This window comes from Oncorhynchus tshawytscha, linkage group LG05 (genome assembly GCF_018296145.1).
Source record: "Oncorhynchus tshawytscha isolate Ot180627B linkage group LG05, Otsh_v2.0, whole genome shotgun sequence".
Taxonomy (NCBI): domain Eukaryota; kingdom Metazoa; phylum Chordata; class Actinopteri; order Salmoniformes; family Salmonidae; genus Oncorhynchus; species Oncorhynchus tshawytscha.
Window position 1 is genome coordinate 30,982,791 of NC_056433.1, and position 22,618 is coordinate 31,005,408.

General features: G+C 45.0%; 1 protein-coding gene across 1 annotated transcript in view; it reads right to left on the reverse strand.

Moving 5' to 3' along the window:
- The window catches only part of LOC112250474 (alpha-(1,6)-fucosyltransferase-like), a 152,970-nt gene that overhangs the window by 11,745 nt on the left and 118,607 nt on the right, over positions 1-22,618 (reverse strand). Inside the window, exons 5-8 of the mRNA XM_042321801.1 lie at positions 19,115-19,229; positions 12,888-13,125; positions 3,140-3,386; positions 522-698 (exon numbers count right to left, since the gene is read on the reverse strand). Coding sequence (XP_042177735.1) covers positions 522-698; positions 3,140-3,386; positions 12,888-13,125; positions 19,115-19,229 — 777 coding nt within the window. The remainder of the gene's footprint in view (positions 1-521; positions 699-3,139; positions 3,387-12,887; positions 13,126-19,114; positions 19,230-22,618) is intronic.

The window sequence follows — 22,618 nt, forward strand, 5'->3', positions numbered from 1 at the left end:
CATAGAGACTAACAGACTATGCTGTGGCCCTCACCAAACGGTCATCTGACCCATAGAGACTAATGGACTATGCTGTGGCCCTCACCAACCTGTCATCTGACCCATAGAGACTAACGGACTATGCTGTGGCCCTCACCAACCTGTCATCTGACCCATAGAGACTAATGGACTATGCTGTGGCCCTCACCAAACGGTCATCTGGCCCATAGAGACTAACGGACTATGCTGTGGCCCTCACCAAACGGTCATCTGGCCCATAGAGACTAACGAACTTGATTCTTGATGGATTCTGACATACAAACACGAATGCTACACCCCTCCCTGTCCCTATTGGTTGGGCCTGCTTGCTCTTTGTGTGGTGAGTTCATTTCACTGCTCATCTGAGCTGGATTCCTTATAGGAGCTGAGGCGGCACACACACACACACACACACACACACACACACACACACACACACACACACACACACACACACACACACACACACACACTTCATTATAAGGATATTGGTTGTCACTCACTTCGTCTTAGCCTCTTGCAGTAGTGAGGGGTCATCTGTTGCCAGGTAGACTCGTTTCTTGTCCACGTGGATGCGTCTGGCCATGTGTTGGAACTGTTCCTCCACGTGCACCATGTACTCCTCTATAGGGTGGAACGCAGCCTCCGTCCCCACCTTATCTGTCCGTCGAACATGGACCCTACAGGGACAGAGACAGGGGTGGAGGGAGCGAGAGAGAGAGAGCAATACTTTCAGTCAATACGTTCACTATCAGCTACTTCATACTGTACTTAATTTGCCAGTCTTGCCCATAATCAGAGCGAGAGAGAGAGAGAGAAAGAGAGAGAGATACCCAGTGGCACAATGTAGGACTAATGACAGAAAACTAAAGTCAGAAAGGAAGGGGGTTTGAATGGGAGATAGAAGCGAACTGACGAATAATAGACCAGCGCTGCAAGTGTTTGTGAAACTGAGTGCTTTCTTTGTTTAATCGCTCATAACACAACAAAGCCAGCATCTATGGTTTGGAGGGAGAGAATAAAGAAGGTAGAGACAAAGGGAATAAGAGAGAGGGAGAAAGAGAGGAGAGTGAAAAGAGCGAGAGAGAGAGAAAGAGCGAGAGAGAGACAGAGAGCGACAGAGCGAATGAATGAGAAATCGAAAGAACGAGATAATAAACACAGTGTGTCTAATTACCAGAACTGGCCTGAGATCAGTCAGCCCAGTCCTCGGGATGCTCACTGAAGCAACAAACACCTTTATTTACCCTAACACACTCCTGGATCAGAGAGAATAGAGGGAACGAGAGATTAAAAGAGAGAGAGGGATGGAGAGGAGTAGAGTGGGGGAGGGATTCTCCACAGGTGCACGTAAGGCTGAAAGTGAACCTCTTTGTTTCTCTACATCTATTTAACTCTCTCTCTCTGTTCATATCTTCATATTCACTCCCCTGCACTCTCACTCTCTCCTTCCATCTCTCTCTATCTGATCTGAAGAGACTTTTGATTATAAGTGGGACTCTTGACTACGAGCCTCTCCATTCTCTGCTTCTCTCTTCCATGGTCTCTGTCTGTCTTTCTCCCGCTCTCTCTCTCCTTTCATCTCTCCTCCTGTTTTGTTCCTCCTCTCGTTCTCTCCTCTTTCCCTCCCTTCATCCCGCCGCCCGTTCCTTGGCAGACGATGCGGCCGTGCCTGGGCGCTTAGTGCCAGACGGCGTGCGAGTAATCAATCTACCCATCCCTCCCTCCCTCCTTCTCCACTCCCCCTCCTCTCTGGCTGTCTCCACTGCTTGTGAGAAGCTGCGCTGGGGCTGAGGTTGTGCTGACGACTGCTTTTAGATGGTTTAGTCTGGTGTGTTGCAGGCCTACTGAGGGTAGAGGCTCTGCTGCGACGACATTGCTTTTCACAGGAGCACGGGGATGCAGGGAGACGGCTGGCTCCCACGTCGTGTCGTGTCCTCGGAGATACCTTATACAGTCCCTCCCCTCCGAAGCCCCTCTCGCATTCCTCCTCTAGCCCCTTTCACTCATCCCCTCACTCAATAACTCTCCTCAGTTTCATGCTCTCCCACCCATCCCCCCCCCTCTATCTCCCCCAAGTACTAAGGCACTTTATTATATTATCAGACGGAAGCAGAAAGAGAAAAGGAGCAGAGGAAACTTTCTTTCCAACTAGCACTTTATTTCAATAGGCTCCCCAGTGACAGAGGGGGGAGAATGGAGGGAGCAAGTGAGGAGAGGAGAGAGGAGAAGACAAAGCAATAGAGTTAGGAGAGGCAGTGATGGGAAATAGGGAAAGCGATACGGGGGAAATAGAGAAAAAGGTGAGCGAAATAAATGAGATAAAGACAAAAAGAGGAGCAGGTGAAAGAAAGGATAGAGGTGCAGACGACATGAGAGAGAAAGTTTGATTGGGAAAGAAAGGAGGATGATTCATAGAGTCAAAAGAGGACAGGGAGAATGATAGAGGGTTGAGAGAAAAAGGTAGCAGCAGAAGAAACTGAGAAAGAAGTAGGCCTAATAGAGGTAAAGGTGAACAGACAGACAGACAGACAGACAGACAGACAGACAGACAGACAGACAGACAGACAGACAGACAGACAGACAGACAGACAGACAGACAGACAGACAGACAGACAGACAGACAGACAGACAGACAGACAGACAGACAGACAGACAGACAGACAGACAGACAGACAGACAGACAGAGACAGACATTTACACAACTTTAACAGACAGAAACATACACAAATAGATAGAGAAATAGGACACTTCAAACCAAAAACAGAAAGAGACACTCAAAAAGTGTCTTTCCTATTTCAAATCAAATCAAATTGTATTTGTCACATGCACCGAATACAGTGAAATGCTGTAACAACTTAGAAATAAAAGTAACAACTTAAAGAGCAGCAGTACAATAACAATAGCGGGGCTATATACAGGGGATACCAGTACAGAGTCAATGTGTGGGGGCATCGGTCAGTCGAGGTAATGTATACATGTAGGTAGAGTTATTAAAGTGACTATTCGATCTACCCTTTAATGGGGTGTTTGAAAGCCAGCTTGACCCAGGTTGGGTGTCGTGTGTGTGTGTGTGTGCGTGCACATGTGTGTTAATACGTACGTGCATGCATCCACCTACCCTATGATGGGGTGCTTGAAACCCAGCTTGGCTGTGGTGTCTGCAATCTCCTTCTCCAGCCAGGCCTGAGGACGCACCAGGTACTTAACGAACTGAGACACCCACCACACAGACGGGTCACCATGGAGACGGTGTAGACGCTGGGCTAGGTCTTCCGGGATGGACAGGGGCAGGTACGGGGGGCGGGGGTGTAGGCTATCCACGATGGGTAACTCCACTACCTGGATGTCCTTGTCATGGGCCTCACCTACAGAGACAGAGGGGGAAAGAGTTACAGGGGAGCTGCACAGCCAGACTGGTTACGCCCTGGGTTAATTGACGTGAGTTAGGAGCGACTCGCGCTCTGCAAAAGTTATGCATCTCACACCTCACATCTGGTGTAGCAGGCCAGTTCGGCAGCATCTGTAACAGAGCGGATTTTGTCCATCCCTCACTAGAAGTGAACTAGCAACCTTCTGCTGCACAACAACACTTTGCACCAAGCAGCATTGCCTGTCACCCCACAAACGCTATGGGAGAGCACCTACTTCTAGGTATGAGAGCAGGTGATGTCGTCTAATGGACGCTAGTCTATTGCACACATAGCTAACTAGCTAGCTATTCCACATTGGCTACACTCACCCTTATTTGACCCAACTGGCCTCCTCTTGGGTCCTATCCTTGGTTTATACAAATCTAAAAACAGATAGGTGAGAGTTGATATCCAAATAACTTTCTGCCGTACTACGTTTCCTACTCATCCAAGGATGTCAGATCAGAGCAGATGAGATGAGAGGAGTGAGCCATTCTATACTATTAAAAGAGTTGTATAACGCCTACTCTGTGAAGTGCGTGTGTGCAATAATTCAATTCTCCTTTGCACTTCTTCTAAACAACGCAATTTGTTACAACTTTGGCCAAGGGTAAAGTCCCCTCTGTTTATAACATATTCTAGTTTATGGAACGGAACATTTTATTGAGATCAAATGTTTAATCGATGAGAAAATTTGCAGAATGTTGACCAAAATCCATCGCGTTCCATCATCTCCCACTGCCAGCCACGGAGCTTCCTCTCACTACCATATTTGGAAACGCCAAGCGGACGCTTCACATTTATAGATCCCGGCGAAATATCTGTCTCATTGTTCTATCTGTGACGCAGACTTAAATCCTCGTTCATTTACAATCATTGGATTAGTGTAAACCTTGGCTAGACAGTTTCTTCCCTCTCTACATCTAACAGCTACAGTGAACAAGTGCACACTGTGGAGAAAAGGGTATGGAATGAACCGCAGCCAAAAAGATAGAGAGAGTGAAGGAAGTTAGAGAAGACAGGAGAAAGTCATGGAAGGATAGAGAAGTTAGAGAAGACAGGGGAAAGTCATGGAAGGATAGAGAAGTTAGAGAAGACAGGAGAAAGTCATGGAAGTATAGAGAAGTTAGAGAAGACAGGAGAAAGTCATGGAAGGATAGAGAAGTTAGAGAAGACAGGAGAAAGTCATGGAAGGATAGAGAAGTTAGAGAAGACAGGAGAAAGTCATGGAAGGATAGAGAAGTTAGAGAAGACAGGATAAAGTCATGGAAGGATAGAGAAGTTAGAGAAGACAGGAGAAAGTCATGGAAGGATAGAGAAGTTAGAGAAGACAGGAGAAAGTCATGCCCTTTCAAAACAACAATCCCAATTCTCTCTCTCGCTTTATCCCCACTGCACTCAGAGTGACAGTTGCCCTTTGGCTGTCCTTCTTTAAAGGGATAATTCACCCTAAAATTGAAATGTGACATGCTACGTCATCATGATAAGGTTCTCATCACTGGAGATAGGGGATAACAAACGATCACATTTCATAACTCTTTTAAAACAATTACTTGCACTCGGGAACGCCAAATCAGCCAATAGACTGTATGGGCAAACTTGTCTAAAATACATCAGTCTGTCTATATAGTCACGACAAAGTATATATTTTGTTCAAATGTCTTCACAGTGGACAGTGCACCATCAAATGAATTTCCTTTTTCCTTCAACTGCCATGATGCAAAGCAGTTTTCTCCTCTCGTCTCCCTGCACACAGGCTCACAGGGCGCATGCACGTTTGCATAGCAACCTGACTCGCACAGCTTTGAGCTAGAAATGCGATCTCTACCAGGTTGAACATGGTAAATGTGTAACGCCTAAATTAATAGTGCAGTCTGTTTCAGGAATTTTACAACTAGCTAACTACTTCACATACTGATATTGGCTTTGGTATTATTGTGTTACATACATTTTCTAGCTAGTTACCTAGCTAGCCAGCCAGCCTATCTAGAGAAAGCATTGCATTGTGGGTTCTACTCTGCAGATCTCCACAAGTTTTTTTACATGTTGCTTCCTAACTACAAAATGCAAATGAAATTCCCATTGTATATTGTTCTCACATATTAGTATTATTTAACAATGTAAATCATAGGAATTTGTCATTTTAAGTGGAATATTCCTTTAAAAGCCAAGGTGAGCCAATCTACTTCCATGGTACTGGGGGTGGAACACTGGCACCAGCTGCACCCAGAGGGCGGCCCATTGACGGGCATGGGACTGGCAGGGGCTCTGGGCACAGTGGGCAGAGAGGACGGTTGAGCTGGGCTGATTAGGAAGGTCATCCTCACTGGGTTCCTGATAGCCTTTCCACCTGGGAGAGTGGGTGTTAAGCCTCAGTACACAAAGGATTGGCCAGGACACACACACAAGCGCGCACACAAACACATGTGGACACACACACACACTTTTGGTCTAATCTCATCTCGCCAGGAGGGATATGTCTGGCAGACAACCTCCATTCACACTTACATCCAGTCTGAAAACCAGAGGACATTTTTCAAAACATGTTTTTTGTTACAGTTTCAAAAATAAGCTTAGACGACAACTACTGATCTCTGTGAAGTTGCAACTACGGTGACCTGTTCCATTACAGAAAGCCTAATAAAACTGCACACAGCTTTCATAACCCATTGTCAAACAAATGGCATAATTACTCATTCAAATGGCCTTTCAAAGAAAGTGTAACTGGAATAAAATAAAAAATTAATAACAACAAGGGAACACAAAAACCAGGGTGTCGGTGCAAGGGCATGTGTACTCCATGTAGTGTGAGCTGAATATAAATTGGCAAGAGCATTAAATATTTAACAGAAAAAATATTTCCAAGCTTTCTCTTTGCTTATATATCATCATTGGCAGGTTTTGCGAGAGGGAGAGAGGGGACTAGCCATATTTTTTAGGCCTGCAATTCTTGGCACAACTGCACAGTTAAGCGCTCCTTCCCCCTCCCATAGCTTCCTAATTAGGACACAAAGAGTCTACATTTTTACCCAACCTCTGCAATCTGCATGAATAAATTCATGCAGCAACAATTTAAGACATTTATTTCACTATTTGAGGCAGGAATGGAGAAATAGTTTAACCCATAATGCATTGTTCTGTTGACCGCGATGTCAGTATCTTTGTTGATTGGCTCCTATGCTCTCACATACACTTCCCTACAACACACACAGAAACTTAAGCACACACATGAACACGGATGCGATTACAGTATTCACTTCTACACAAGCACGTTCACACAAATACAAGCACACATCGACACACACACTCCCATGCACACACAAACACAAGAAAACGCACACACACACACACACACACACACACACACACACACACACACACACACAATACAACCCTCCCAGACACACACAATACCACCCTAGACACACACACACAATAACTTCCCCCCCAGACACACACAATACCCCCCCAGAAACACACACACACACAACCATGTACTCTCGCACCATGTGTATACAGTGGAGCAAAAAAGTATTTAGTCAGCCACCAATTGTGCAAGTTCTCCCACTTAAAAAGATGAGAGAGGCCTGTAATTTTCATCATAGGTACACTTCAACTATGACAGACCAAATTAGGGAAAAACATCCAGAAAATCAGATTGTAGGATTTTTAATGAATTTACTTGCAAATTATGGTGGAAAATAAGTATTTGGTCACCTACAAACAAGCAAGATTTTTGGCTCTCACAGACCTGTAACTTCTTCTTTAAGAGGCTCCTCTGTCCTCCACTCGTTACCTGTATTAATGGCACCTGTTTGAACTTGTCATCAGTATAAAAGACACCTGTCCACAACCTCAAAACAGTCACACTACAAACTCCACTATGGCCAAGACCAAAGAGCTGTCAAAGGACACCAGAAACAAAATTGTAGACCTGCACCAGGCTGGGAAGACTGAATCTGCAATAGGTAAGCAGTTTAGTTTGAAGAAATCAACTGTGGGAGCAATTATTAGGAAATGGCCACTGATAATCTCCCTCGATCTGGGGCTCCACGCAAGATCTCACCCCGTGGGGTCAAAATGATCACTAGAACGGTGAGCAAAAATCCCAGAACCACACGGGGGGACCTAGTGAATGACCTGCAGAGAGCTGGGACCAAAGTAACAAAGCCTACCATCAGTAACACACTACGCCGCTAGGGACTCAAATCCTGCAGTGCCAGACGTGTCCCCCTGCTTAAGCCAGTACATGTCCAGGCCCGTCTGAAGTTTGCTAGAGAGCATTTGGATGATCCAGAAGAAGATTGGGAGAATGACATATGGTGAGATGAAACAGAAATATAACTTTTTGGTAAAAACTCAACTCGTCGTGTTTGGAGGACAAAGAATGCTGAGTTTCCTCCAAAGAACACCATACCTACTGTGAAGCATGGGGGTGGAAACATCATGCTTTGGGGCTGTTTTTCTGCAAAGGGACCAGGACGACTGATCCATGTAAAGGAAAGAATGAATGGGGCCATGTATCGAGAGATTTTGAGTGAAAACCTGGAGCAAGGGCATTGAAGATGAAACGTGGCTGGGTCTTTCAGCATGACAATGATCCCAAACACACCGCCCGGGCAACAAAGCAGTGGCTAGGTAAGAAGCATTTCAAGATCCTGGAGTGGCCTAGCCAGTCTCCAGATCTCAACCCCATAGAAAATATTTGGAGGGAGTTGAAAGTCCGTGTTGCCCAGCAACAGCCCCAAAACATCACTGCTCTAGAGGAGATCTGCATGGAGGAATGGGCCAAAATACCAGCAACAGTGTGTGAAAATCTTGTGAAGACTTACAGAAAACGTTTGACCTCTGTCATTGCCAACAAAGGGTATATAACAAAGTATTGAGATAAACTTTTGTTATTGACCAAATACTTATTTTCCACCATAATTTTCAAATAAATTCATAAAAAATCCTACAATGTAATTTTCTGGATTTTTTTTCTAATTTTGTCTGTCATAGTTGAAGTGTACCTATGATGAAAATTACAGGCCTCTCTCATCTTTTTAAGTGGGAGAACTTGCACAATTGGTGGCTGACTAAATACTTTTTTGCCCCACTGTAAGTGCTTCAGCTCCTATAAGGAATCCAGCTCAGATGAGCAATGAACCAGTGAAATGAACTCACCACACAAAGAGCAAGCAGGGCGAATCAATACGGACCATTAGAGCATGCAAGATGCAAAAACCCAACAGGAAAATCAAGAGAAAGAGAAAACTATAACAGGAAAAGCAAGAAAAAAAGAAAGCCCAAGGGAGAGGAGGGGGAGACAGAGAACAAGGAAGCTGGAGAGGAAGTGGGAGAGAGAGTCAGAAAGGAAAAATGTAGCGAGCATAAAGAGTGTTCAGAAAGTATGTTTCCACATTTGTTGTGTTACAAAGTCATCTACACAAAATACTCTGTAAAGTCAAAGTGGAAGACCAATTGTAAAAAATAAAATATTCAACCCCCTTGAGACAATACAGTTGAAGTTGAAAGTTTACATACACCTAAGCCAAATACATTTAAACTCAGTTTTTCACAATTCCTGACAATTCATTCTAGTAAAAATTCTCTGTCTTAGGTCAGTTAGGATCAACACTATTTTAAGAATGTGAAATGTCAGAATAAGAGTAGAGAAATATTTATTTCAGCTTTTATTTCTTTCATCACATTCCCAGTGGGTCAGAAGTTTACATCCACTCAATTAGTATTTGGTAGCATTGCCTTTAAATGGTTTAAAGGGTCGTTCGTTGTCTCTGATTGAGAATCATACTTAGCCTTAGCCTTTTTCCACCTGTGTTTTGTGGGTGAATATTTCCTGTTTAGTGGTTTTTTCATTCACCTTACGGGACTGTTAGTTTGTTGATTATAGTTTTTTTCAGTGTTCAGTTATTTTATTTCAAATATAAACACTTACTACGCTGCGCTTTGGTCCTCACCTTCTTCCACCACAGACGATCGTTACAGATTCACCCACCAACCAAGGACCAAGCAGCGTGGTATCGGGCAGCAGCGAAGGCTGGACTCCGGGACATGGGAGGAGATCTTGGACGGAGAGGGACCCTGGACACAGGCTGGGGATTATCGCCGCCCCCGGGAAGAGCTGGAGGCAGCCAAAGCCGAGAGGCGACATTATGAGGAGCTAGCATGGCAGCACAACAGGGACGAGAGGCAGCCCCAAAATGTCTTGGGGGGGTACACGGTGAGTGTGGCTAAGTCAGGTAGGAGACTTGAGCCAACTCCCCGTGCTTACCGTGGAGAGAGTTGGACCGTGCAGGCACCGTGTTATGCCGTGAGGCGCACGGTGTCCCCAGTGCACAGGCATAGCCTGGTGTGTTACATCGCAGCGCCTCGTATTGGCCGGGATAGAGTGGGAATCGAGCCAGGTGCTATGAAGCGGGCTCAGCGCATCTGGTCTCCAGTGCGTCTCTTCGGCCCGGGGTACATGGCACCAGCCCTATGCACGGTGTCCCCGGTTCGCCAGCACAGCCCAGTGCGGTCTGTTCCACCCCTGCCGCACTGGCCGGGCTACGGGAAGTATCCAGCCAGGAAAGGTTGTGCTGGCTCGGTGCCTGAGACCTCCAGTGCGCCTCCATGGTCCGGTCTATCTGGTGCCTCCTCCACACACCAGGCCTCCGGTGGCAGCCCCACGCACCAGGTTGTCTCTTCGTATCCTTCCTCCAGAGTCTCCCTCCTGTCCAGCGCTGCCAGAGCCGCCTGTCGGTCCTGAGCTGCCAGAGCCGCCCGTCTGTCAGGTGCTACCGGAGCCATCCGTCAGTCAGGAGCTGCCGGAGCCGTCCGTCAGTCAGGAGCTGCCGGAGCCGCCCGTCAGTCAGGAGCTGCCAGAATCGCCCTTCACTCCGGCGCTGCCGGTATAACCCTTCCGTCCGGCGCTGCCGGTATAACTCTTCCCTCCGGCGCTGCCGGTATAACCCTTCCCTCCGGCGCTGCCGGTATAACTCTTCCCTCCGGCGCTGCCGGTATAACTCTTCCCTCCGGCGCTGCCGGTATAACTCTTCCCTCCGGCGCTACCGGTATAACCCTTCCCTCCGGCGCTGCCGGTATAACCCTTCCCTCCGGCACAGCCGGTATGACCCTTCCCTCCGGCGCTGCTGGTATGATCCTCCCCCCGGCGCTGCCGGAATCGCCCTTCACTCCGGCGCTGCTGGAGTCTCCTGCCTGTCCGGGGCTGCCGGAATCCCGCTGCAGGGGTCCCCAGTTCAGGGTCGGCGGCGGTGGTCGCCGCGCCAGGGGCACCACTTCAGTAGGCCGAGACTATGATGGAGTGGGGTCCACGTCCCGCGCCAGAGCCGCCACCGCGGACAGACGCCCACCCAGACCCTCCCCAAAGGTTCCGGTTTTGCGGCCAGAGTCCGCACCTTGGGGGTACTGTCACGTTCTGACCTTAGTTCCTTTATTTTGTCTTTGTGTTAGTATGGTCAGGGCGTGAGTTGGGGTGGGCAGTCTGTTCGCTTTTCTAGGTTGTGTTTATGTGTTTTGCCTGGTATAGTTCTCAATCAGAGGCAGGTGTCGTTCGTTGTCTCTGATTGAAAATCATACTTAGGTAGCCTTTTTCCACCTGTGTTTTGTGGGTGAATATTTCCTGTTTAGTGTTTTTTTCATTCACCTTACGGGACTGTTCGTTTGTCGTTTATTGTTTTGTTCAGTGTTCAGTTCTTTTATAAAAAATATGAACACTTACTACGCTGCGCTTTGGTCCTCACCTTCTTCTACCACAGACGATCGTTACAGTATGTAAACCTCTGACCCATTGGAATTGGGATATAGTGAATTATAAGTTAAATAATCTGTCTGTAAACAATTGTTGTAATAATCACTTGTGTCATGCACAAAGTAGATGTCCTAACCAACTTGCCAAAACTATAGTTTGTTAACAAGACATTTGTGGAGTGGTTGAAAAACGAGTTTTAATGACTCCAACCTAAGTGTAGGTAAACTTCCGACCTCAACTGTACATGTTAAAATCACTTTTGCCAGCTATTACAGCTCGGAATCTTGCTGGGTACATGTCTAAGAGCTTTCCACACCTGGATTGTGCAACATTTGCCCATTATTCTTTTAAAGAATTATTCAAGCTCTGTCAAATTGGTTGTTGATCATTGCTAGACAACCATTTTCAAGTCTTGCCATAGATTGTTGAACCAATTTATGTCAAAACTGCAACTTGGCCACTCAGGAACATTCACTGTCTTCTTGCTAAGCAACTCCAGTGTAGATTTGCCCTTGTGTTTTAGGTTATTGTCCTGCTGAAAGGTGAACAAATCTTCCAGTGTCTGGTGGAAAGCATACTGAACCAGATTTTCCTCTAGGATTTTGCCTGTGCTTAGCTCCATTCTGTTTATTTTTTATCCTGAAAAACTCCTCAATCCTTAACGATTACAAGCATAGCCATAAGATGATGCAGCCACCACTATTCTTAAAAATATGCAGAGTGGCACTAAGTAATGTGCAGCGGTGGAAAAAGTGTCCAATTGTCATACTTGAGTAAAAATAGAGATACCTTAATAGATAATGACTCAAGTAAAAGTGAAAGTCATCCAGTAAAATACTACTTGAGTAAAAGTCTAAAAGTATTTGGTTTTAAACATACTTCAGTATCAAAAGTAAATGTAATTGCTCAAATATACTTAAGTATCAAAAGTAAAAGTAAAAGTATGAATAATAGAAAATTCCTTATATTAAGCAAAGCAGATGCCACAATTTTCTTGTTTTTTTTAAATGTATGAATAGCCAGAGGCACACTTCAACACTCAGACATCATTTACAAACAAAGCATTTGTGTTTAGTGGGTCCGCCAGATCAGAGGCATTAGAGATGACCAGGGATGTTCTCTGTCCTGCTAAGCATTTAAAATGTAACGAGTACTTTTGTGTGTCAGGGAAAATGTATTGAATAAAAAGTACATTATTTTTCTTAAGGAATGTAGAGAAGTAAAAGTAAAAGTAGTCAAAAATCTAAATAGTAACGAAGTACAGAGTAGTACCACTGGTAATGTGTTGTATTGCATTTTCCCCAAACATAACACTTTGTGTTCAGGACAAACTGTTATTTTTTTTCAGTGTTACTTTATTGCCTTGTTGCAAACAGGATGTGTCAATTATGTTAGTATTGCAGGCATCACTGCAGTCCCTGGTTTGAATCCAGGCTGCATCACATCCGGCTGTGATTGGGAGTCCCATAGGGCGGCGCACAATTGGCCCAGCGTCTTCCAGGTTTGGCTGGGATAGGCTCGTCATTGTAAATAAGAATTTGTTATTAACTGACTTGCCTAGTTAAATAAAGGTTAAATAAAAAAATTAATAAAAAATGTAAATGCACCATAATGCAGATACCTCAATGGTTCAACCCTAGCTATAGAACCGGGCCAAACTATAAATACCTGGCTGCTCACCAGACAGCGTGCACCCTGCCTACCTGACCAGTGCCCTGTAGACACCCCAGTGCGGTCGGTACAGGAGTTGCTGACGGGGTGGAAGACGGTCTCCCAGCCACCCGTGGCATAGCGCCAGTTGTGGGACTCCAGGATGAGGGTGCGCTGGGTGCCGTATGCGATCATGAAGCAGTAGACCACGTGGTGCAGCTGACAGCCATAGCCACAGCCCTTGTTGATGTTACACACCAGCTTACGTGCCTTGCTGCAGTCCTGGGGGTTCTGATGAGGGGGGAGGGAGAGGTAGAGGTAGAGAGAGGGAGGATGAGAGGGAGAGAGAGACAGATTGAGACAGAGCGGAGAGAGTGGGAGTGAAGAAAACGACAGAGGGGGATGGGGGAGAGAGACATATGGGTGTAAGAACATACATTTGACCACTTGACCTCTGGAGGGCCCAAAATGGCTTTCTGAGCATTGTTCTCTAATTTATGCTAACACAATTTGCCTATATCTCTCGCTCTCTTTTACTCTCTTCCACTCTCTGTCTCTCATGACAAAGACATCTCCCGAAATATGAGCCAGAGAAAAAAAGCATTCTCTCAAAATGGCACCTGTAAATCACGACGTGAGACCATTCCACCGTATTCAACTACACCTCATCAGATGAGCGGTGGCAAAATGATGCCATGCGGCGCTGCGTCGTGCCCCACAGAGACAGAAGAGGAAGCGAGATATCCCACTCCCTCATTATTTCTGTTTCAATGGAAATCAGTAAACTAAGTAGACCAGACCCAGCTGCTATCGCATTGTTGTCTATGGGAGAGCCACCCCCTTAAGTAGACAGGAACTAAAAAATGTTTTCAATCCAATCAAATCAAATTTTATTGGTCACATACACATGGTTAGCAGATGCTATTGTGAGTGTAGCGAAATGCTTGTGCTTCTAGTTCCGACAGGGCAGCAATATCTAGCAAGTAATCTAACAATTCTACAACAACTACCTAATACACACAAATCTAAGGTAAAGGAAAGGAATAAGAATATATACATATAAATATATGGATGAGCAATGACAGAGCATATGCAAGATGCAAAAGATGGTATAAAATACAGTATATACATATGAGATGAGTAATACGAGATATGTAAACATTATTAAAGTAGTATTATTAAAGTGAAGAGTGATCCATTTATTAAAGTGGCCAATAATTTCAAGTCTGTATGTAGGCAGCAGCCTCACTGTGTTAGTGATGGCTGTTTGACATCCTGTTTGAGTTTCTGAGATAGAAGCTATTTTCCAGTCTCTCGCCCACAGCTTTGATGCATCTGTACTGACCTCGCTTCTGGGTGGCAGCGAGGTGAACAGGCAGTGGCTCGGGTGGTTGTTGGCCTTGATGATCTTTTTGGCTTTCCTTTGATATCGGGTGCTGTAGGTATCCTGGAGGGCAGGTAGTTTTCCCCCAGTGATGTGTTGTACCGACCGCACCACCCTCTGGAGACCCCTGCGGTTATGGTTGGAGCAGTTGCAGTACCAGGCGGTGATGCAGCCGACAGGATGCTCTCAATTGTGCATCTGTAAAAGTTTGTGAGGGTTTTAGGTGACAAGCCAAATTTCTTCAGCCTCCTGAGGTTGAAGAGGCCCTATTGCACTTTCTTCACCACACTGTCTGTGTGGGTGGACCATTTCAGTTTGTCTGTAATGTGTAAGCTGAGGAACATACAACTTTCCTCCCATCGATTTGGTTAGGGGGGTGCTCCCTCTGCTGTTTCCTGAAGTCCACGATCATCTCCTTTGTTTCGTTGACATTGAGTGAGAGGTTGTTTTCCTGACATCACACTCTGAGTGCCCTCACCTCCTCCCTATAGGCTGTCTCTTCGTTGTTGGTAATCAAGCCTACTGCTGTTGTGTAGTCTGCAAACTTGATGATTGAGTTGGATGCGTGCATGGCCACGTAGTCATGGGTGAACAGGGAGTACAGGAGGGGGCTAAGCATGCACCCTTGTGGGGCCCTAGTGTTGAGGATCAGAAAAGTGGAGATGTTGTTTCCTACCTCCACCACCTGGGGGCAGCCAGTGGGGACAGCAGACTGAGATAGGGAGAGATTGAATATGTCCGTAAACACACCAGCCAGCTGATCTCTGCATGCTCTGAGGAAGCGGGTAGGGATGCTGTCTGGGCCGGCATCCTTGCGAGGTTTAACACGTTTAAATGTCTTACTCACGATGGCCACGGAGAAGGAGAGTCTACAGTCCTTGGTACTGGGCTGCGTCAGTGTTATCCTCAAAGCGGGCAAAGATGGTTTTAGTTTGTCTGGAAGCAAGCCGTCGTTGTCCGTGATGTGGCTGGTTTTCTTTTTGTAGTCCGTGATTGTCTGTAGACCCTGCCATATTCGTCTCGTGTCTGAGCCGTTGAATTGTGATTCCACTTTGTCTCTATCCTGACATTTCGCTTGTTTGATTGCCTTGCGGAGGGAATAACTACACTGTTTGTATTCGGCCATATTCCTAGTCAACTTACCATGATTAAATGCGGTGGTTCACGCTTTCAGTTTTGCGTGAATACCGCCATCTATCCACGGTTTCTGGTTAGGGTAGGTTTTAATAGTCACAGTGGGTACAGCATCTCCTATGCACTTCTTTATAAACTCACTCACCGAATAAGTGTATAAATCTTTTTTTTTTTTTTTACTCCGAGACTACCCGGAACATGCCCCAGTCCATGTGATCAAAACAATCTTGAAGTGTGGATACCGATTGGTCAGACCAGCGTTGAATAGTCCTTGTCACAGTTACATCCTGTTTGAGTTTGGTGTCATGGTCAGATTTGCCCGAAGGAAGGTTGGGAGAGGAGGGCTTTGTATGCATCGTGGAAGTTAGAGTAGCAGTGATCCAGAGTAAATGGCCTGAGTGAACTTAATTTATCTACCATCTTTGGTTCCCCATCTTCTTCTCCTCACTCCGCACCAACTTGTGCCAACATCTTTCTAAATAGCAATTTACTCTGCATTGCGAGTGTTTTGCTCATTAGGCTGTCACAGCTGAAACTGGTTGGCGGTGATCATGGCGGCAAGGCGTCTGGCAAGTGCGAACGTTATCACACCGCTTGTCTGTTTAAAAACTAGAGGAGAGCTAATGTTCCTTCATGTTCCAAATGTATTACCGCCGACGTTCAATAATAACCTGAACAACACAAGCAGATGTCAACGAAGCAACAAACAAGCCACTGGGAAGATTTCCTTTGAGGAATCTGTGTGTGTGTGTGTGTGTGTTTGAGGTAAATATCGCTCCTCTTCTCCATATTGGCCCCATAGGTATCACACTTACAGTTGAATCGAGTACAGGCTTTACTGAATAAATAACAAAGATGGAATGTAATATGAGATTTAATTAAATTGTTTGGTGTGCGGCCTTGTCTCAGATGATGTGATGGCAGGTAGCCCTATGCGAGGCTTTTGGCATTGAGACACCTCCGCTGGGGGAAAGGAGTTCCAATGACGGGCCTTAAGGTTATTATAGCTGTTGGTTGTGGGGAGGAGGATGGTTGTCGAAACTGCTGAAAAACAGCAAGTGAGAGAACATGGGTAAGTGATAATTGCAGGAGTGAGCCCATAGGTTAAACAGCAAGTGTGAGGAATGTGCATTATTGTGCCATGCTTATATGCTATAAGGTAAATAGGTGAATGAGATTCCGCAGATGGCTAATAGGAAAGAGGAGAAGAGGCAAGACTGTGTTGATGATACACTACATGACCAAAAGTATGTGGACACCTCCTCATCAAACATCTCATTCCAAAATCATGGGCATTAATATGAAGTTGGTCCCCCCTTTGCTGCTGTAACAGCCTCCACTCTTCTGGGAATGCTTTCCACTAGATGTTGGACCATTGCTTGCTTCCTTTCGGCCCCAAGAGCATTTGTGAGGTTGGGCACTGATGTTGGGCAAATGGGCCTGGCTCACAGTCAGCGTGCCAATTCACCCCAAAGGTGTCCAATGGGGTTGAGGTCAGGGTTTTGAACAGGCCAATCAAGTTCTTCCACAGCGATCTCGACAAACCACTTCTATTTGGATATTGCTTTGTGTACGGGGGGCATTGTCATGCTGAAACAGGAATGGGCCTTCCCCAAACTGTTGCCACAAAGTTGGAAGCACAGAATCATCTAGAATGTCATTGTATGCTGTAGATTAAGATGTCCCTTCAATGGAACTAAGGGGCCTGAACAATGAAAAACAGCCCCAGACCATTATTCTTCTTCCACCAAACTTTACAGCTGGCACTATGCATTGGGGTGTTCTCCTGGCATCCGCCAAACCAGATTCATCAGTTGGACTGCCAGATGGTGAAGCGTGATTCATCATTCCAGAGAATGCATGTACACTGCTCCAGAATCCAATTGCTGCAAGCTTTACACCACTTCAGTCACCACTTGGCATTGCGCATGGTGATCTTAAGCCTGTGTCCAGCTGCTCGGCCATGGAAGCCCATTTCATGAAGCACCCATTTGAACATTTCTTGTGCTAACGTTGCTTCCAGATGCAGTTTGGAACTCGGTAGCGAGTGTTGCAAACGAGAACAGATTTTTTACACGTTATGCGCTTCAGCCCTTGGCGGTCCCGTTCTTGTTTGGCCTACCACTTTGTGGCTGAGCCGTTGTTGCTCCTAGACGTTTCCACTTCACAATAACAGCACTAATTTGAAGGGGTGTCCACATACTTTTGTATATATAGTGTACATTTGTATTCAATCCGACTATGCCAGTAGAAATGGAAATTAAGTGGATTATGTTATGCTTAATGGATGATTATAAACAAGCATCCAGACCAGCCTTCCTCATTGAACGTTTGTAAACTACGTTTGATTTAAATACTAATAATCTGGTGTGTTGTTGCGAGTCTCAACAACAACGACTTGAAAGGCAGTTTTACACCCATTTTACACCCATCTCTTTTGGAGCATGGCGTTAAATCAGAACGACAAACAACCATAAGCGCACAAACTCTGAACTACTTTGGTTGTTTAAAAATGACAGATTCATGCGATTCAGATGTGCTAGGAGACAAAGTTCAATGGTAATTATGGAGAGAGTGAAATACCAAGGCTGACCCTTACTGCTATAGGTTAAGTAGCCCTTCAAAAACTGCATTTTCTAGTTAAAATACAGTAGACTGAAAATGTGCATGTGAGTGAGTGAGAAAGAGAGAGAGAGAGAGGGTGACTCATTAAATATGACCTATAATCAGCTGGTTCAGAGCTGATGGTGTGCTATAGAAGAACAAGTGAAAGTGGAAGGCTGAAAATGGAGGAGGTACTGTGTGTTTGTGTCTGTGACAAGGTGGTACTGTGTGACACTGAACAAAATGACACCTAGTAAAGGCCACTGTGCTCTCATTGAAGAGGGCGCAGTGAGACAGACAGACAGACAGACAGACAAACAGACAGACAGACAGACAGACAGACAGACAGACAGACAGACAGACAGACAGACAGACAGACAGACAGACAGACAGACAGACAGACAGACAGACAGACAGGTTGATGGAGTCAGCCGGGCCAGGGCCGAAGGGCACAGGGGCTGAAGTTGGTGGTGTGGGGGAAGGGTGGTGTGGGTGTGTGGGTGTGTGTGTGTGTGTGTAGGAGTGTGTATATGTGCTCATGCACATCCGTGTGTGTCTGTGTGTGTTTGTAGACCTGGGATTGATGTTACTGACAGAAGTGTAAGAGGTAGACGGGTCCCTGGCTCCCTAAGTGTGTGTGTGTGTTTGTGTGTCTGCCAGCCTGTGAGGACTGTGTGTGGTTGATGAATTAGTGATGGCGGCCGCTGGAGCTGTGTGATCCCTCAGCGGTGGTGACAGCAGCTGTTAGCTATGGCGTCTCCTCCCAGCCACACTCACTCTGGCTCTCTTCATCAAACACCAAGGCTCATTAATGCTGCAGGGCCCAGCGCCGCACAGCCCCACCCCAGGCCTGCTGCATGCAAACTGGGAAAGGGAGGAGGGCTGAGGGGAGACTCCTGGGTCACTAGGGGTGGAGGGTATATGAGGGGATAACAGAAAGTGGATAGGGTCGGAGGATGGTGGGTGTGTGTGTGTGAAAGGATAGATGATATACAGGGATTAGACAGCAGTCAGACCCTTAGACACGATGTGTTTCATCTATGGTGATTCTGACAGGTTTGGCTTGTGTTAGGTAGAGAAGAGCAGGTGTGAGAAAGAGTGTTTGTGTGTGCGTGTGTGTGTGTGTTTGTGTCTGTGTGTGTGTGTATGTGTGTGTACCTGTAGGTAGGTGATCCTGCTCTGCACCAGGTTAGACAGGTCCCTGGCCTCCTTCACTCTCCAGTCTCCCACTCCATCAGCCTGGCTGAGGTAGTACAGGTCTGTCATGATAGACCTGCACGCACACACACACACACACACACACACACACACACACACACACACACACACACACACACACACACACACACACAAAAAAAGAAACCCATAAGTCCAGTGTGCTACATAGCACAGACACACATATACAGCAGTTTCCCATCTCTAAAAACCAGCATGGCTCAATTAATTTCAGTGACCCAAATCAGTCACATCCTCAGTGTGGGAAACCTCCTGAGCACAAGTACCCATGCACACTTACACACACATACACTTGTGCACGTACACACATGCACACGCGTCCTCTGGCAAGACATAATCATCACTCATGCTTCCATTTTTAATCTTAAACCACAACGTGTGTGTTTGATGTGAAGCCATGTCAAACTCCTTTACCCAGAACCCACCAGGGATATATCAGTCTCCCTGTGAGATAACTACAACTCTCCGCTTGTCACTGAGTTAACATAGACTGTAAATAAAATAAAATATATACTAATCTAGTTGTTTCAACTAATCATTACTAAGTAACTGGTTACACGTGTTACCAAATGTTTAAAAAAATGTCGCCCAAACTTAGCTACAAATTGAGAAAACTTTGGCAAAAGTCCATTTCAAATTATGTGTTTGCTCAACTTGTCTCATATGTTCACTCAACTAAACATGATTATTTGGGCATCTTAACTAAAAAAGTCTGTGCAACTGGTTACACACACAGTACTTTTAACATACATATTTGACACATGTTGACATACATAATTACATTGTCCACAGTAATTATTATTCAACAGGTCCTCACCTAGGATTTGAATGCACAACATCTTGGTTCATGGCATTCCAATCTTCCTGCTATGGTACCATGCCTTTGCCAGTTATCAGTCACATTGATTATTCTCTCAATATTGATTTGATTTGAGGTTTTTCTGTTGTCTACTGTTGGTGGGGCATATTATTCTGTTTTATTGTTACTCCTTAATCACTATGTTAAATACAATAGTTTTTCCTGAATTAAAATATATGTATATATATATATATATTTCACCTTTATTTAACCAGGTAAGCTAGTTGAGAACAAGTTCTCATTTACAACTGCGACCTGGCCAAGATGACGCAAAGCAGTGCGACACAAACGACAACACAGAGTTACACATGGAATAAACAAGCGTAGAGTCAATAACACAATAGAAAAAAAAGAAAGTCTATATACAGTGTGTGCAAATGGCATGAGGAGTTAAGGCAATAAATAGGCCATAGTAGCGAAGTAATTACAATTTAGCAGATTAACACGAGAGTGATAGATGAGCAGATGATGATGTGCAAGTAGTGATACTGGTGTGCAAAAGAGCAGAAAAGTTAATAAAAACAATATGGGGATGAGGTAGGTAGATTGGGTAGGCTATTTACAGATGGACTATGTACAGCTGCAGCGATCGGTTAGCTGCTCAGATAGACTCCAGCTTCAGGGATTTTTGCAATTCGTTCCAGTCACTGGCAGCAAAGGAGGTGCTGGCTTTGGGGATGATCAGTGCAATATAACTGCTGGAGCGCGTGCTACGGGTGGGTGTTGCTATGGTGACCAGTGGGCTGAGATAAGGCGGGGCTTTACCTAGCAAAGACTTATAGATGACCTGGAGCCAGTGGGTTTGGTGACGGATATGTAGTGAGGGCCAGCCAACGAGAGCATACAGGTTGCAGTGGTGGGTAGTATATGGGGCTTTGGTGATAAAACGGATGGCACTGTGATAGACTACATCCAGTTTGCTGAGTGTTGGGGGCTATTTTGTAAATGAAAAGGATCGGTATGATAGTCAGTTTTACGAGGGTATGTTTAGCAGCATGAGGGAAGGATTCTTTGTTTTGCGAAATAGGAAGCCAATTCTGGATTAAATTTTTGATTGGAGATACTTATGTGAGTTTGGAAGGAGAGTTTACAGTCTAACAAGACACCTAGATTTTTGTAGTTGTCCACATATTTTAAGTCAGAACCGTCCAGAGTAGTGATGCTAGTCAGGCGGGCGGGTGCGGGCAGCAATCGGTTGAAGAGCATGCACATAGTTTTACTAGCATTTAAAAGCAGTTGGAGGCCACGGAAGGAGTGTTCTATGGCGTTGAAGCTCATTTGGAGGTTTGTTAGCACAGTGTCCAAGAAGGGCCAGATGTATACAGAATCTTCTACATTTGCACTCACTGTACACAGATTTTTCTATTATTTTGTGTTATTGACTGTATGTTTGTTTATGTGTAACTCTGTTGTTGTTTCTGTCACACTGCTTTGCTTTATCTTGGCCAGGTCGCAGTTGTAAATGAGAACTTGTTCTTAACTGGCCTACCTGGTTAAATAAAGGAGAAATAAAAATTAAAATAAGAGGTTGGTGAATAACCTACTTACCAGTATTTCTTTATTAATGTCTAAGAAGGCTAAAGATTGACCATACTGCCACACTGAAAAAACAAGATGGTGGAGAAGAGGATGAAAGGCTTACCTTTAGAGCTACACATTGCAGGTTCAAACCACACATGTACAGATTGTCCACATATGAAGTGTAAAAATATGGTTTGGTTTGTATGACTAAATGTTACATTTATAGTCCAATCTGGTTTCTTAAAAAATGTGTGTGTGGGGGGGGTCTAAGCTGACGCAACGCATTGAATAACACATTCATAAATGGCAAAAAAAGACAGTCAAAAAATAAATCATAAGGAATATGGTTTTGAAGTGTCTGTCCTACATCTAGGAGATAAAAGAAAGCTCAGGGGGGAAAAAAGTATAATATAGTACCAGTCAAAAGTTTGGACTCCTACTCATTCAAGGGTTTTTCTTTATTTTACTATTTTCTACATAGAAAGACATCAAAACTATGAAATATGGAATCATGTAGTAACCAGAAACGTGTTAAAGAAATCAAAATATATTTCAGATTGAGATTATTCAATGTAGCCACCCTTTGCCTTGATGACAGCTTTGCACACTCTTGGCATTCTCTCAACCAGCTTCATGAGGTAGTCACCTGGAATGCATTTCAATTAACAGGCGTGCCTTAAGTTAATTTGTAGAATTTCTTTCCTTCTTAATGCGTTTGAGCCAATCAGTTGTGATGTGACAAGGTAAGGGTGGTATACAGAATAGAGATTTGTTAAATCGATATTATTGCAAGAACAGCTCAAATAACCAAAGAAATATGACAGGTCAGTCAATCTGGAAAATTTCAAGAATTTTGAATGTTTCTTCAAGGGCAGTAGCAAAAACCATCAAGCGCAATGATAAAACTGGCTTTCATGAGGACCGCCACAGGAAAGGAAACCGAGATTTACCTCTGCTGCAGAGGATAAGTTCATTAGAGTTACCAGCCTCAGAAATGTAAAGAACAGCTCAAATAAGCTGTCACACCCTGACCATAGAGAGCCCTT